Source organism: Macrotis lagotis, chromosome 2 (genome assembly GCF_037893015.1).
Source record: "Macrotis lagotis isolate mMagLag1 chromosome 2, bilby.v1.9.chrom.fasta, whole genome shotgun sequence".
In the NCBI taxonomy this organism is placed as follows: domain Eukaryota; kingdom Metazoa; phylum Chordata; class Mammalia; order Peramelemorphia; family Peramelidae; genus Macrotis; species Macrotis lagotis.
Window position 1 is genome coordinate 154,326,721 of NC_133659.1, and position 18,319 is coordinate 154,345,039.

General features: G+C 35.6%; 1 protein-coding gene across 1 annotated transcript in view; it reads right to left on the reverse strand.

Moving 5' to 3' along the window:
* The window catches only part of NUP133 (nucleoporin 133), a 65,863-nt gene that overhangs the window by 5,209 nt on the left and 42,335 nt on the right, over positions 1-18,319 (reverse strand). Inside the window, exons 18-23 of the mRNA XM_074223028.1 lie at positions 17,523-17,774; positions 16,807-16,940; positions 12,919-13,077; positions 12,025-12,160; positions 7,865-7,983; positions 7,495-7,575 (exon numbers count right to left, since the gene is read on the reverse strand). Of these exons, the coding sequence (XP_074079129.1) occupies positions 7,495-7,575; positions 7,865-7,983; positions 12,025-12,160; positions 12,919-13,077; positions 16,807-16,940; positions 17,523-17,774 (881 nt within the window). The remainder of the gene's footprint in view (positions 1-7,494; positions 7,576-7,864; positions 7,984-12,024; positions 12,161-12,918; positions 13,078-16,806; positions 16,941-17,522; positions 17,775-18,319) is intronic.

Here is an 18,319-nt window from a genome sequence, read left to right on the forward strand (position 1 = left end):
GAACAAGTTAGGGGATGTGAATATTATGAAATACTGTTGCTCTATATGAAATCATGAGTTGATTGAACTTTAGAGAAGCCTGGGAAGAATTACATGAACTGATGTTTTTTGAGTAGGACCAAAAGAACATTGTACACATTAACAGCAATATTGTGAGATGATCAACTATGATGGATGCAGCTCTCTTAGCAATTCAGAGATCAAAGACAACCCTGAGAGACCTATTCTGTTCAATGCCATCCACACCCAGAGGAAGAAAAGCAAATTAAAATAAAACCAAAAAACCCTACAAAATCTAAATAAATACTACATTCACTTTTTAAAAGTTTCTCTTATGGTTTCCTTTCTTCTTCTGTAATCCTAATTCCTCATTCAGAAAATGAGTAATCTATAAACATGTTAAACACAAACATGTATGTACAATATTCATCAGTCTGTACCCCTCTAAGAGGAGGACAGAATGGAAAGCAATTATGTAACTTAAAAATATGCATATGCATGTGGATGAATGCTGAAAACCTTTTATAACATGTAATTGGAAAAAATAAAATATTAAATGGGAAAACAAAACAACGATGTTGCCCTAGTTTAGGCCCTTATCACTTTTCAGCAAGTTTAATGAAACAATTTTCAATTTGTTCTCCCTGCCTTAAGTCTCTCTCAATTTCAATTCATCCATCACAAAACCACCTAGGAAATTATCCTAATATGTAAATCTGGATCATGCCACCCTCTTGTTCAAACATCACCAGTGACTCCCCACTGTCTCTAAAATTAAATACTCTTCTATTTGACATTAAAATGTTTTCACTCTCTGGCCTACTCCTACCTTTCCAATCTTAAGATTTTATTCCCATCCTCAACAGTTTGCAACCCCACAATACTGGCTTACTTATTGTTCTGGTCACTTGACCATACATCTCCCATCTCTGTGACTTTTTGATGGCTGTCCCATTTATCTAGAATATGCTCCCTCCTTACCTGTACTTCTAGGAATCCTTGATTTCAAGAACTATCTTCTACAGAAAGTCTTTCTTGATCCTTTCTTTCCTTCACCCTCCAGTTGCTTATACATCTCTCCCTCTCAAAACTAAGAAACATGTGGTAGATACATGGTCTCCAATTAGAATATAAATTCCTTAAGGGTATGAATTGTTTCATGCTTGTTTTTTAGCTAAGTGGAACATAATAGTAACCACTTAATAAATACTTACTTATTGACTAATTCAAATCAAAACAACTACCAAATGGCCTACTAAGAAAACTTAATTTTTTAGTCACATAATTACTTTCACAACTTTACACCTATATAGGATCCCAAATGCTTGCAAGTACTGTCATCTTTGAATGACAATTATTTAATTTGTGCAGTTGAAAAGATGAATCATTTTGGTAACATTTTAAAATTATGTTAAAAAAAGTTGAAAAATACACTCAGCTGTGAGTCATTGAGCTTCTTTGCCACTCAAAGATGAAGGGTTAAGCTAGGTCATCTTTAAAGTTTCCTTCAATTAAGAAAATTCACACTTATATCATCTCTATCTTTGAAGGTTCATCTATACATGATTTTCTGAAACATTATTTAAAATATCAGATCATAGCACATTTTAAAATGAAAAAAAGTACAAACTGATTCACCAAAGTTTTAGGATTGAAAGCATCAAATACAGAATACTTTATCAGCGCACCCAAATGACTATGTTTTCAGAGCACATTTACATTTATATACCCCAGAAATAAGTGGATGGAGGACAGAGGTGTGAAGTTATCCTCACTGTGCTTCAGTGACACAAGTAATAGTCAAAAGTATCTCATTGCCTTAAAATGGTACTGGCTATTCCACTCTTAGCCCCTTTATTTACTGATAGAAATGTGGTCTTTTCCACTGCTGTTCAGATTGCATTTATTCTTCCAATATTGTATGGACTGCCTCAACCAATGGAACAAAGAAATTTCAATAAAGACACATCTAAATCCTTTGTATTTTTAAAATAAAGGAAACTCACTCTCTAAATGTGCCTAACAATAAAAGTGGCAAAACTATTGTCCTTAGTTTGATAAATTATAATAATTAAAAAAGGATTCAAAGGACAAATATCTGTAAAAGCTGTGCATTGTAACATACTATCAACTGTTTCAAGTCATAAAACTAAAAAATTTACTATATTTTGGAAGTCATATAAATAAGTATAAAAAAGCTTTATATTACTGCTTATTCACTGTCCTCTAGCCTCTAATCCCTGACTGCTTTATCCTTTCACCAATCATATTTTGTCAAACCCCAAATTTGATTACTTTCACCCCCAAATACTTCTTCCACTTCTACTTCTTATGTGGTGCTGAATGAAGTTGGAGGAAATAAAAAAATTGCTGAATGGGTTCACTATAAATTTCAAATCTAATTTCCACTGGGGCCTCACTGCAGTAAAGCAATCTTTTTGCATAAACCTACTTGATTCTTTTTTTAAAAAAATTATACAATTTTATTTTCCAATCAGCAAAAGTATACCTTTTCTCTCTGACATCCTTATCCCCCTCCCCCAACTGAAAATGAGAGAAAAATTTAAAAGGTATTGGATATTCCCCTTATAATGCCTTTATTTACTGACAGAAATGTGGGTTTTCCCATTGCTGTTAAGATTAGGTATGTGTATGTATGTGTGTGTGAAATTGCTTTTCTGGTTCTGTTCACTTTGCTCTGCAACAGTTAATATAAGTCTCCCTAGTTTCTCTAAAACAATCCTCTCTTTTTGTTTTGCAGGGCAATGGGGTTAAGTGGCTTGCCCAAGGCCACACAGCTAGGTAATTATTATGTGTGTGAGGCCGGATTTGAACTCAGGCACTCCCGACTCCAGGGCCAGTACTCTATCCTCTGCGCGCCACCTAGCCACCCCCATCCTCTATTTCTTATAGCACAATTAGTATCCCATCAGAGTTGTATATCATAATTTGTTCAGTTATTTCTCTTTAATGGGCATCCCCCTTAAATTCACATTCTCTGTCACCTCAAAAAGAGCTATAAATATTTTCACACATTATTCTATGATTTTGCTAAAGATTCATCCAACACTTAAACTATCCTCCCTCCAATTTCCTCTTTTCTTTTCCTCCCTGCTTTCTGTTGAGTAAAATGTATTTCTGTACCCAATTCTGTGTGTGTGTTACATGCATGCATTTTCCCCTTCTTTCCTAGTTCAGATGAGAGTGAGAGTCATGTGTCTGTCCATTCCCCATATTCTTTCTGCATTTGTAGATGTCTACTTATGCAACCTGCTTATGTGAGATAATTTTCACTGGCCTTCCTTTCCTTTCTTCTTCTCAGAGTACCTCTCTTCCCTCCTCTTTCCACTCTTCTTTTAAGTTATCAAGAAAAAAGAACAACTTCTGGGCACATCCTCTGTCCAAATAGAATCGATCTATGATCCCTGATGATAACAGGATTCAGAAAGGACATCTGTATCATCTCCCAATACTTGAAAGTAAAAAGTTTCTTCATTTGTAGTTACTGTTTGCCTTGATTACTGAATTTGAACTTCAAAGATCATACAAAGTTCTGATCTTTTCATCAGCAATGTGCTTCAAGGTCTTCTATTTCATTAAAGATCCATTTTTTTTCCTGTGTAGTATATTTCTTATTGCCAGATAAATTAGTTTTGAATGTAAGCCCTTATCTTTTGCCTTCTGGAATATTACCTACTCCTTTATAAGGGGTAGCTGCTAAATTGTGTGTGATCATGACTGATTCCTTGATACTCTAATTCTTTTTTTTTCTGGCTATTTGCAACTTTTTTTTCTTTGACTAGAAGCTCTAGATTTTTGCCTATAATTTTTTTCTGAGTTTTCATTTGGAAGTTTCTTTCAAGCATTGAGTGGTATATACATTATTTCTATTTACACTCTCTCTGCCTTCTGGTTCTAAGAGATCTGAGCAGTTTTAAGATTCCTTGAAATACAATTTCTAGAATCTTTTTTCTTAAGTCATAGCATTCATATATTCCAAAAATTCTTAAATTCTCTTCTAGATTATGTTTTTGCTGAGGTACTTTAGACTTTATTTTTTTCACTCTCTTGACTTTAATATTTCTCATTGTCTCAAGCAATCATTGGTGTCTATTTGGTTCATTCTAATTTTTAATGAGTTTGTTGCTTGAGCAAGTTTTTCTATCTCCTCTGCCAAGCTGTTAATCGGTTTATTTCCTTCCAATTATTTCATTCATAGTTTTCATTTCTTTTCCAATCCCTCCCTTTCTCCCTTCCTTAGAATTTTAAGAGTTTAATTCTTAAGTATTTCTTACAAACTGATATCCACAATCATTGATTTTTTATCTTGTGATAATCTGGTGTCATTCTTTTTTTGAGGGACTGTGTCTTGAGATTCCCTATAGCTTTTATAGCGGAATTCATGTTTGTCATTTGTTATTTTTTTTTTTTTTTTTTGGCTAGACAATGGGGTTAAGTGGCTTTCCCAAGGCCACACAGCTAGGTAATTATTAAGTGTCTGAGGCCAGATTTGAACTCAGGTACTCCTGACTCCAGGGCTGGTGGTCATCTATTATTCTTGACTTCAGATTTGATATTAGGACATTAAGAGAGAATGTCAGGTCCAGTCCTGATGCTACTTTCGGGCAGTATTGAGTGTTTTTTTATTCCAGGATCTCAGGGACAGTTTTCAGTGCTCCTTAAGTGGCAAGATCCAGTAAAGTCTGACTGCTTCCCTCCTGGTCTGAGCTCTGCAAGATCCTGGACTGGAGTAACAATAGATTGCGGTTGTACTCATTTCTTTGGTTCAATGACAGAACTAATCCTCTTGTCAGGGATGCCTGCCCAGGTTATTCTACTTCAGGGTACAGACTGGGCTAGAAGTGATGGATACCTGGGCCATTGCTGCTGCTTGCTTTTGAGCTTCCCCTTTCAATATACTGCTAGGATTTGTAACCACTCCTTCCCCCAAAATGACACTCTTGGGTGAAGATCTCTTCCTCAATCTGCCCTGGATTTATGAATGACAATACTTCCAGATGGCACCAGTTTCCATTGCACTATCTTGATGTGCATCTAGGACCTTTTCTTGTCCTGGTATACAGTCTCTCCCCTCCCCCCTTCATTGGTACATTTCATGCAAAGGGAGCTCCTGGCTGGATCCCTGATCCTGTTGTCCACATACCTCTTTATCTCCCTCCCTATATGGACCTGGACTGCAAAAGTGACTGACTTCTTTGCATATTTCTCTCCCAAGATTTAGTCTAATGAATTTTCTGGATCTGTGTTTAGGTGTTGTGGGGAGAAACTTGATGTACTACTTCCTGCTATCTCCACCATTTATCCCACTTATCACAGAGGCTATTAAAATCCTTTTTCTCTCTCAAACTTCCTATTTTCCCCAATCTGTCCATTGAGAATCTTGCCTCATTCTTTACTGAGAAACGTTAATGTCATTGTGTTCCCTTTTCTTCTGGTTCATCTCATCTCATATAGCTCTGACATATACCCCTAATAGCTCCTATTCTCTAGTTTTTGGTGATGAAGTGACCCTTCCACTTACCAAGACTAACCCTTGACAGGTACTCTGGGGTTAATGGTCTCCTCTCTGGAGCAGCTTTGCTCTAATCTTCAATCTTTCCCTATCTACTGGCTTTTCTCTTAAAATCTACAAGATGCCTAAACTTCCTCTTCTTATTTTAATTTAAATTTATTTATTATTCCATTACATGTAATAATTTTTATCACTCATTTTTTTATAAGAGTTGGAGTTCCCCATTTTTCTCGCTCCTTCTTTTCTCTCCCTCCCCTTCTCTCCCTTCCCTCCTCTTGACAGTAAGTAATCTGACATAGGTTATATACCTATAACCATGTTAAACATACTTCCATAGTAGTCAGGTTGTGAAAGAAGAAGATACAAAAAAAGAACAAAAAAACATGGGGGGGGCGAACAAAACATAAAACATTTTAAAAAGGAAAAATAGTATGCTTTGGTACATACTCAGAATCCATAATTCTTTGTCTGGATGTGGATAGTATTTTCCATCATAGGTCCTTTAGAACTGTCTATGATTATTGTGCTGCTGAGGAGAGCTAAGCCCATCATATTTGATCATACACAAGGTGTACAATGTTCTCCTGGTTCTGCTCACTTCACTCAGCATCAGTTCATGTAAATTTTTCCAGGCTTCCTCCTCTTCTTAAAAACTCTTACTTAGATCCTGCCTGTCCAAACAGCTAACCCTTCTTTTCAAACAAACTCATTGAAAAAGGCATTTATAATTGATGTTTCCATTCTTTAAAACCTTCTTCAATTTGAGTCTCAGTTTCATCAACCAAAACCCTCCAATATTATGACCTATCTCTTAATTGTCAACTTTAAGGGCCTATTGTAGGAGGGGGAGGGGAGGAAGACGGGGGGGGGGGGGGGGGGGGGGGGGAGGGAGGGAGGGAGGGAGGGAGGGAGGGAGGAGAGAGAGAGAGAGAGAGAGAGAGAGAGAGAGAGAGAGAGAGAATACTCACCTTTGTGATCTCTATGTAATGCTGAACCTTCTGAATACCCTCTCCTTCTGGACACTATCTCCTCCCTGAGCTGTCATAACTGCTCTCTCTTACCTATCTCACTACTCATTTTCAATGTCTTCAAGCTAAACCATAAAGGACACCCCCTCTAATTGTGACTTTACAACAAGGCTCTGTCTTGGGCCCTCTTCACTTTTTTTTCATTACACAGTAATCTTGTGAACTCGATGGGTTTAATTAACACCTGTATGAATATGGCTTCTCCAGTGATGAATGCCTCCCAACGTCAATGTTATCTCATGTGTTTTCTATGGCTTTTTATATACCTATAGAAGTGAGCACTGTTTCTCCTGAACAGAATGCTAGTTCTTAGAGGAAAGGGACTGCTTGGCACTTTTGTCTCCATATCTCTAAAATCTAACATACTTAATAAGTACATAAAAAATTGAACACATAGATCAAGAAAATGAAAGGGTTACACTTAGCAAGAAGTTAAAGCATTTCTTCCTTAGAACAAATCTTGGTGATGATTCAGAGACATTTTGAATTGAATATCAGGGAAATTGTATATAGACTATAATGTGTGGTTTAGCAGAAATTCTTGAGACCTATTCAAGAGGATTGAGATTGGGATTAAGTCTGGAATTAGTGCACATGAAATATGTCAAACATGTTTCAAATCAAGGGATTTTTTTTGAGAACATAGAAAAAGATGACTTCTATGTAGAATACAATAAAAAAGAGAACTGGTTCCAAATGAATAGTTTTCCTGAAGAGTTGGTATCAAATATTAATCATTTTTTTAAACAATGATAAAGTGTCTTAAACAATTATCATCTAAATATTTCAATCAAATTGGTTATTAGGTTCTCCTCGCCACTTTATAGTTGTTCCCTTCTTCATAAAGAGGTTAAAAAAATTTTACACTGGTGAGGAATTTTAAAGGGATTTTCTTTCACTGTATATAATCTCAATTGATTTTCCTCAATTTACCTCATCGATGTATTCTAGCAAGTCTAATGCTTTCTTGAAGTCATACTCATTGGCTCTTCGGTTTTCCTCACTTATGTACAGCTAAAGTAAAAAAAAAATGAGGATTATTTTTAGTAAGATCACCGGATAACAGCATTTATTATTATCCCCAGAGTTTAGCACACTGCTGGTAAAGATGCTTAATAAATGTAGGTCACTTAGTCCAAACCCCTCACTTTACAGATGAGGAACCCAGAAATTCTTGCTCAACATGGCATATAACAAAGTTGGGTTCTGAACTAAGGTATCTAACTTACAAACCAGTACTGTTCCCACCTTTCTATAAGGGGCTTCTGGGACAGGTAGATTCAATGAGGTGCAAAATACATACATTGATTAGCTGTGGTGCAGTCAATACTGGCATTGTACTGAGATTAAACTGTTTTTCAGCTAGTAGCTGCTCAGGTAAGGTCTCCTGATGTAGTAGAAAGTGTTCTTGCTCAGACATTTCTAGCATACAAAGGACAAAAAGAAGAAATATCAGCATAACTTCTAGGTCTACTTTGTTGTGGAAAAAAATGTCAATTTTTGTAACAAAGTTCAAAGACCTTCTCAGATCTATTACTGTATTGTCTTATGTATATAGTTTAAGATACAAAGTGGACAGGAACCAAAGGCTCTAGGCAAAGTGCTGGTAACAGAAAAGGCACTAGAAAAAAACTTCTTTGCTTCTCCTGGAGTAGCACCAAAGTCAGACTGTCGAAGGGTAGGCTGATAATGATCCCATAGCCTTGGAGGGTAGTGTGTTTATAGCACTATTTACGTGTTTTTGTTCCTCCCCCCACTAAAAAATGCTTTCCCCTAGTGAGGTTATCAAAGAACAATTTGATTAAAAGAAGAAAAATGTTCTTCTCTAAAAGTTTTAAGAAAAGCTTGCCCATATGACATAGGATGAAAAGAACACCAAAAAATTTATGGCAAAATAACTAAAGCACAAATATTAAATATCAAACTGTCACTAGAGTACAAATATTAAATATCAAACTGTCACCACTGAAAGTCTTGAAAAGCCTTCTGATTACATGATAAAGTAATGGATATTACTACATTTTTTTTAAGGTTTTTTATTGCAAGGCAAACAGGGTTAAGTGGCTTGCCCAAGGCCACACAGCTAGGTAATTATTAAGTGTCTGAGACAGGATTTGAACCCAGGTACTCCTGACTTCCAGGGCCAGTGCTTTATCCACTGTGCCACCTAGCTGCCCTGATATTGCTACATTTAATGGGTTTTACCAAAATGTTCAAAAACAAGGGGGGGGGAAGGAAAGAAACTGGAATAAAGATTAATTTATCTGTAATTACATTACAGATTTCACACACACACACACACACACACACACACACTTTAAGACAACTAGCATGGCCATTTCTTAAAAATTTTAAAGAACAAAATTTTTAGAATGTCATTGAAGAACACAGATAAAAGAATATAAAAGCCCACTAATGTTACAAATTTATAGGAATTTCTAATTATTTCAGAATAATGTTCATAATTGTGGTTATGATTTTAATTCATGAAATTTATTCCTAGTATGTTGAATTAATAACAAAGACTATATTACATGACTTTGCTTAATTCTGGAAGAGTACTCTGTAGGAAAGTTGTTCTGGGTGTCCATTGGGTAATATCTGTTGCAGAAACAAACTATCAATAAAGGAAAATTTAAAAAATAATAAAATTTTTTAAATGTGGTACAGTAGAACAAAATGACTTTAAATATCTAAATATGATATTGAAATATCTAAATATCTAAAAACAATATTGAAATATTTCAAAGTTATTCAATCAAGCATTTATTAAGTGATTAGTACAAAATTATTATGCTTGGCACTAAGGATTAAAAAAAAATATATCAGCTGCCCTCAAGTGAATGTAGCACAGATATTATTAAGTATAATAAAAACACCAAGTGATGAGGACAAGTTACAAAATCTAAGGACAGGAATGAGGAAGGTTAACATTGGAGAGATGTCACCTGAACTAAGTCATGAAGAAAGATAAATCTGGAAGACTACGGTGAAGAAGATGGAATGGTTTATGTCAAACTGATCAAATCAAAGTAAAATGCTTTATTCTTGGGATATAGAAGGTCATATCATAAAGAAATCAAAGAAGAAATAGATCAAAATGTGCAAAATAACCTGGAAACTAAGGATACTCCCATTATTGGAAAAGGGTAAACAAATTATGGCACATGAGTACAACAACACAGAGATAACAAAAGGGATTGTGTCAGAGAAACCTGGGAAGACCATATGAATTAATGGAGTGAAGAAAGCAGAACCAAAGTAACTTATGTAGTAACAGGAACAATGGTTAAAAAAACTCAAAAAAAGGGGGCGGCTAGGTGGTGCAGTGGATAGAGTACCAGCCCCGGAGTCAGGAGGACCTGAGCTCAAATCCAGCCTCAGACACTTAATAATTACCTAGCTGTGTAGCCTTGGGCAAGCCACTTAACCCCGTTGCCTTGAAAAAAAAACTCAAAAAAAAAAATCTTTGATAACTAAATACAATGACCAATAGACTCCTGTTAAAGGAAAAAAATGAGGAACTTTACAGAGATGTGATGGCCTAATGAAAGTAGAAGAGAATAAGACAATAAAATATAAATAAAAATTTGAATATGCTTAATATGGGAATTTGTTTTGCTTTACCAAGAACATTTGTTCCAAAGGGTTTATTTTTCTCCTCTTCACACCGCCCCCCCATTCAGGGTTGATGGGGAAAGAGGAAGAATGGCAATAGGTAGGACTTCAAAAAAAGGAGCTGTATCGAAGCCTTTGTTAAATGCACTGAAGAGAATAGAAGGAATACAGTTAAGCAAGACAGCTCTGAAAATAACATGCAGAATTTATTATATATTCAAAAAGAAAAGCAAGTTAAGGATAATAGAAATTCATGTATAAGTCTTTTCCTTTCTACCTGTTACAAAGAAATATTTGAGTTTAAGTCCAGTCCCTATCTATTTACAGAGGTGAATATTTTTTATTATAATTTACACCTGCAAATTTATTTATACTACATTCTACTACATTAGTGGTTGTAAGTATACCTGACTTATAAATGTGTTTAATCCATATGAATTTAAAATGTATTTGTGAATTTATTTTTCAAAAATCAGTAAGTCATAGAACTTAAAATTAAGTGTTGATATTTAAGATATATAGAAATAATACACTAAGTCTAAGGAAAAAATTTCCCTTAAAAGAAAAACCTGATATAGACTAATTGGAACATATATAATTAAAAGATAATAGAATTTTTTTATACTAGAATAATTGATGAACCTTGATATAGCTCTTCCCATCCCCCCTCACATTTAATTAGTTACTAAGTTCTGCAGATTCTATCTACACATCTTTTATGATGATCATCTCCTCTCTACTCATATTACCTCCTGGTTCAGGCCTTTACCTTTCATCTAGACTACAGTTAATAGGCTTCTAGTTTCTCTCTCCTTTCGAGTCATCCATAACATTGCTGCTAAAACAATTTGTGGCACAAGAATAACCATGTCGTTTCCTTATTCAAAAACCTTTGGTGGCCTGCAGGTTAAAAGCTCCTAGTCTGGCATTCAAGACCTGCTACCATCTGGATCCTTGTTACCAGACTAACTTTGCTTCTCATTACTAATATCCATATGCTCTCATTTCAGTCAAATTGTACTATTACTATTTCTCAAAGCAGATAATCCATCTCTTGCCTCCACTAATTAACAGAAGACTTTGCAAGGCTAAGAATGGTTACCATCCTCATCTTTCTTTTCAGAATCTTCCAATTCTCTCGGGGGTCAGGTCAGGTACCACTCTCTTCATCAACAGCCTTCCTGTATTTCTCAAGTTTAAAGGGCTAGTTCCTTCCTCACATTGTCTTCTTTTTGCCCATCACTGTTTTGTGTCATACTTATCTATGTATAAGTCATATATCCCTTCAAGAAGAAATATGAACTCCTCTATGACCAGGAAAATATCCAACCCAGAATGTGCTTTCACAAGAATCCATGATCACAGTACAATTGTTTTGATACTGATTTAAAATTTATTTCCTGGGGCAGCAAGGTGGCACAGTGGATAGAGCACCAGTCCTGGAATCAGGAGGACCTGAGGTCAAATCTCTCCTTAGACACTTGTTAATTACCTAGCCGTGTGACCTTAGGCAAGTCACTTAACTCCACTGCCCCCCACCCACCCCCAAAAAGAATTTATTTCCTGAGATCAATAGAGGGCCTCATAAATAATAAGAACAGAGACACCTATAATTTCAACAACAATGGATGTTCCCTTTATCAATGCAGGTAAAAACTTTGCAGTCTTTGAAAAGATGACCCAGTCATTATGTGTCAAAAGACAGGACTTGAACCTTGGTCTTCCTGGCTCCAAGGTCAACTCCCTCTCCACTATGCCATGAGGCCTCTATTAATAAATGTTGGTTGAATTCGACTTATTAAATTGTCTCTTCTGCCCTTAGAGAACACTCAGTCCTTTTCTTACCTTCAATTTTTTCTTGAATTAAATCATCTGAAAAATCTGAAGCTAAAGCAGCTAATTTACTCAGGCCAAGAAGTGTTTTCTTTTTTGCAAAGTAACGAGTCTCCATATTTGCCAAGCCCAGAAGTGTTGTATGGGCCTAGAATAAACCAAACATAAGACCAGATTAAGATAACAGGTAAAAATTTATTACGTTCAGAAAACTGAAATTAAGAATGGAGAAAATTCAAACATACAATTTCTTTTTACTCTACATAGATTCATAGATTCAGACCTGGGAGGAACCTTAAGCCATAAAGTCCAAATTCTTCAACTTACAGATACAAAAATCTACACCACAAGAGATTCAACTAAAAGAGAATAAGTTTCTGAGGCAGGATATGAAGCCAAGTCTTCCCGATTAAAAGTTCAGTGACTTATCCACTTCATTATTGCTGTGTCATTTATATCAAGACTTATCAATATAAGCATGTCACTTTCTCTAATCTGTGGAAAGTGAGGATTCTTCAAGGATCCACTTATGGAAACTTTGGGTAGAATATTTTACCAAACCAGTTCAAATTTAAATTGGCATAGGAGTCTAATAATAGTCACTATAAACTTGAGTAAGCAGGTTCTGATTTTTCTGGAATTTTTGTGTGAACAACTATTTCTTCTCTTTGCCATCACAAAGCAGTTGTTAGCTGCCTGGGAAAGACTGGAAGCCAGTTCTCTTCAACCTCCATAGAAAAGATCTGATAACCAGCTCTAATAAATCAAATAGATGAGCCACCTCAAACTTCTTTGAAAGGAGGTAAGTTATCAATTATTTATACTAATACTTCTATAAAGAAAAATCTAAAAAATAAAGAAAAATCAAAACTACATCTATTTGTTCTGTAAAAATACCTTCTTTACCTTTTCAAAGTCCTGGCTATTGATTTCATGTAGCCAGCTGAGGTGTTCATGGGCCTGCAAAAAATTTGTTAGCTGTCCATGTTGAGAAATGGGTTGTGATAATAACTTGCCACGCTTTCCCTTCTCCAAATACCAACGGAAGAGGAAATCTGAAAAATTCTATTAGAAATAAATCCAAGGACACATTAACATATAATAAGTACACTTGGAATAAAAGATATGCCATAATAAAATGCCATTTACTTTTATTAAAACAGAAGTGTTTTAAAAATCGGTTTGATATACATGATATAAAGCCTCAATGTGAGAGCTGGAAATTACTTTTGAAGTGATCAGGCTAATGTTCTCATTTGAGAGGAGAAAATAAGGCCCTGAGAGGCTAAGGAATTCGCCTAGGGCCACAGAGCTAACAGTGATGCAAGTCTAGATCCAAGAATTTCTCACTTTTCCCACAGTTCTCTATTTCATATATCCTACTGACTAACCAAGAGTACTTAATAAAACAATGATCAAAGAAAACAAAGAGAAAGGAAAAGTGTCTTACAAACTGTAGATTACTTTGCTTAATCAATATAGCCCACTCACTTTGAAAGTGAGTCCATCCTATGTTAAGGAAAGAGGTTTTACAGAAGCAGAATTGTCATTTTATACACACACACACGTTGGGGGTGGTGTTGGTAGTGGTGTCACAATGTGTTGGAGAGTCAGGCCAAGAGTCAGTAAGAGTGGGGGTTCAAATTTGATTCTCTGTCACCCTAAAGGTGGAGCACTGGTCTTGGAGTCAGAAGGACCAGAGTTCAAATTCAGCCTCAAACATTTGACTCTTACCAGTTGTGTGACCTTGGGCAAGTCAGTTAACCCTGACTGCCTCTCAACAGGGCCATATCCAGTTATTCTGATTCATATCTGGCCACTGGACCCAGATGGCTCTGGAGGAGAAAAATGAGTCTGTTGACTTCACAGTACCTCCCTGCTCACTCAAATCTAATTCATATGCTTGTCATGCCATCACTTCTCTGATATTGGGCTGTTCTTCAAAAATGAAGGACAAACATTAAAATATTAATTGCTGCTCTGAGCTGTGAAGCCACTCAGCAACCCTCAACTACTGTACAAGGTGTCCTGGTAACTGATAGTCATCCTTCAATCACAAAGAAGACCTTGACTGGTAAAGATGAAAATTCAATTAGGAAGATTAACCAATAGAATTAGTTCATAAGGGGGGTGGAAGAGTGGTAGAGTTAGGCATGACCATTTCTTGCACATAGTTCATGAGACTAATGAAATCTTATCAATCTATCGCTATTGTTGTATGTCTGTCTATATCTGTATACATAAAAATCACAAGATCATAGATCTAAGAAGGATGTGTCAAAAGTTTTTTAGGGTTACCACTCTCATTTTCAGAAGAGGAAACTGGTCTAGGAATGGTAAGTGATTTGCCCAAGATCAAACATTCTTCCGAGAACCCAGGTTCTCTGACTAGCTCTTTCTATGCTGCTACATTTCTTTTGATCTTGGTTACAATGGTTTTGTCTGTGCAAAGGCTTTTTAATTTAATGTAATCAAAATTATCTAGTCTATTTTTAATAATGTTCTCCATCTCTTCCTTGGTCATAAACTGCTTCCCTTTCCATAGATCTGACAGGTAAACTACTCCTTGATCTTCTACTATGCTTATAATACTGTTTTTTATGTCTAGATCCTATATCCATTTTGAACTTATCTTGGTGTAGGGTGTGAGATGTTGGTCTAATCCAAGTTTCTTCCATACTAATTTCCAATTTTCCCAACAGTTTTTTAATCAGAGTTTCAATTCCAATAGTTAGACTCTGGGTTTATCAAACAGCAGACTGTTATAATCATTTACTGTTATTTGCACCTAGTCTATTCCACTGATCCACCACTCTATTTCTTAGACAATACAAGACAGTTTTGATGATTGATGTTTTATAATATAATTTTAGATCTAGTAAGGCTAAGTAAGCCTCTTTCTTTTACACTTTTTTTCAAATCCCTGGAAATTCTTGACTTTTTATTTCTCCATATGAATTTACTTACAATTTTTTCTAACTCATTGAATTAATTTTTTGGAATTTTGATTGGTAGGGCACTAAACAAGTAGTTTAATTTTGGTAGAATTGTCATTTTTATTATATTAGCTCGATCTATCCATGAGTAGTTGATGTTTGCCCAGTTATTTAAATCTGATTTTATTTGTGTGAGAAGTGTTTTGTAATTGTTTTCAAAAAGTTTTTGAGTCTGCCTTGGCAGGAAGACTTCCAGGTATTTTATATTGTCTGTGGTTACTTTGAATGGGATTTCTCTTTCTAGCTCTTTCTGCTGCACCTTGCTAGCCATATATAGAAATGATGAGGATGTATGAGGGTTTATTTTATGGCAAATATTAATTTTTTTAATAAGAAAAGGAGGGAACTGATATTTGCATTATTTATATAGGACCTATTAAATGCCAAGTACTCTTCTAAATACTTTAGAAATATTCTCATTTGGTTCTCACAACAACTCTGGGAGGTAAGTGCTGTTATTATTCTCATTTTACAGACAAGGAAACAGGCAGATGGAGATTAGGTGACTTTTTCAGGGACATACAGCTAGTCTGGGGCTAAATTTGAACTCAAGTCTGCCTGACTCCAGACCCTATGCTCTGTCTACTATGAAACCAGCTGCCAGGTGAAAGAGAAAGAGAATTTACATTTGAAAGATCTTGAGGAGACAGAAGAACTAATTTCAAATCCTGGCCTTGTCACTTACTGAGTGACCTTGGGCATGTACCTGAACTTCTCTGTGTATCACTTTCCTCCACTATAAAATGAAAGGGTTGGACCTTTCTTTTTGTTAGTTTTTATAAAGCAATGGGGTTAAGTGACTTGTACAAGGTCACACAGCTAGGTAATTATTAAATGTCTGAGGCCACATTCGAACTCAGGTCCTCCTGATTCCAGGGTCGATGCTCCATTCAGTGTGCCACCTAGCTGTCAGGGTTGTTTTTGGACCTCTTAGGTTTCCTTTTAGCAATTAACCAATAGTGTTCTAAGAATCCAGTGCATGAAATGCCCTGAGATGATATACATCAAGTCTGAAGCACCATGTAGTTGTAAACTACTATTATTCTTCCCTTATAGGAGTAAAGAAGGCAAACATTAAACATAGATGAACTTTTGAAAGTACCGTATACCTGTATTATTTTTAACAGTTTTTCTCTTCTTCATTGAAGTTGTAATTTGCTAAACAAATTAGAAAGCAACTGGTTGAAAGGAATTTGATTTTAAAATTAATAGGGAGACCTCATTAAGTGGAGAAAAAAAGATAAAAAATTTTCTTTTAATGGACTAACAAGCTCTGAGCTTGTAAAATGAAGGACAAATGATTAGGTTTGAGCACTGTTACATAACTAGGAATTTCAATGTCTCACGATCTGAGTCATGAACCAGTTAAACTTACTGGTGCAACAGGAAGTCTTTAAGAAGATGGCCAAATCTGAGAAAGGCAATCTTTAAATTTTCTGTCTAAAGCATCCTCATGTATCTGTGTGTGTGTGTGTGTGTGTGTGTGTGTGTATATATCTTATATTCTCTAAATGTTCATGAAGCATAATTACTTTTGCTGCATTTGTTTTCTTTTCAAAACAATATTAGATTTTTTTTTTTAAGGTTTTTGCAAGGCAATGGGGCTAAGTGGCTCTTGCCCAAGGCCACACAGCCAGGTAATTATTAAGTGTCTGAGGCTGGATCTGAACTCAGGTACTCCGGACTCCAGGGTCAGTGCTCTATCCACTGCACCACCTAGCTGCCCCAAAACAATATTAGATTTAGAATGTTGATGTTATACTGTAAAATTCTGTGCTTAAATATTAAACTATGTTACCTGATCAGCAAATTGAGTCATGTAACGTTGTAATCTATTCTGGTTATCAGTTTGCTCACACATTTGAACCAAGATATCAAAGTCACAGTATTTCTCTGCTAAAGAAGCAGCCCACTGGTGTTGTCCAAGAGAAACTATGGAAACCAAAAAGAGAAGGAAAAATGTATAAAGAAATTACTTTAAAGAAATTACTAGAGAAAAGCATAATAACTATACTACTTAGGTGGAAATACTTAAATGATTTCAGTATTTTCAGTGATTTCACCATTGCAAGAAATTTATATACATGTCTATCTTTAATCTATTTTAAAATTAAAATGCTAAATAATGAGAAATTTAGTTAATGAATTTAATTTCATGTACTATAGGGTTTTGTTTTGTTTTTTGCAAGGCAATGGGGTTAAGTGGCTTACCCAAGGCCATACAGCTAGGTAATTATCAAGTGTCTCAGGCTGGATTTGAACTCAGGTACTCCTGACTCCAGGGCTAGTGCTCTATCCACTGCACCAACTAGCTGCCTCTAATTTCATGTACTATACAAATTTATTATAGATACAATCACTCCAATTACATATGAAGAAAAACAGATTACTGGAGATTTGTGATTAGTTTCAATTGGGGAAATTACATTAAAGTGGCAATTGATCTAACCAAAGAATTTTGCTAAATATGTAGCTTTCTCTTTGTATTTTCTGCAAATATACATGAGTACTTACGAAGAGGAGACAAAATATCTGCTCTTTTCTGAATGTACTCCATTTCCAGATTGTTATATCTTTCTTGATCACTAGGTTTGTCCACAGATTTAAGCTGAGAAACATAGCTATCCAGGTAAGAGTCAATCAGTACTACAAGCTGTTCAGTCAGTATGTTTCTCAGATTGGTATCTACTTGAGGATAAACCACCTTTAAAACAATTGCATGTTGTCGCAATATTGCAGTTCGTATGCCAGCAGGGCCACTGGTTGCTACAAAAGCAAAGAGAAAAAATAACAGGAGAAAAATCAATCATGTCCCATATACAAAAACTAAATGGTCATATTCCTTTCTATTATTAACATTTTCCCTGTTATATGATTATGCTTAAAGTCTTTTGAGTTCTCTTCCTCTCATGATGTTTGGAAATTTCATTCTTTCCCCCTTATTTTTCCCTATTACTTACCCTCTGACTTCTTCCTCTTTGTTGTTGGTTCCCTGGGGGCTGTATTCTCCCATGTTGGTAATTTATGGCTCTCCAGTTTTTATCTCTGTTCCAAGTGTATTATGGGAGGATAAACTGGCCCCCCATTGGATAATAGGCTCTCTTCCCAGGCTTAGTAGAGTATCACACTTTGTCAACATGTGTCCTACCCCAATTCCTTTGTACTTTAATAGTTCTTTCTAGCTGAGCTCTCCTGTTTACATTTAGTGATGCCCCGGTCTAAGCAAGCACTATTTGGGAAGGGAGTAGTAGAATTTTTATTTTTTATTTATAAAATTAGCCTATGGAAATAATAATTCATAGATACAATAT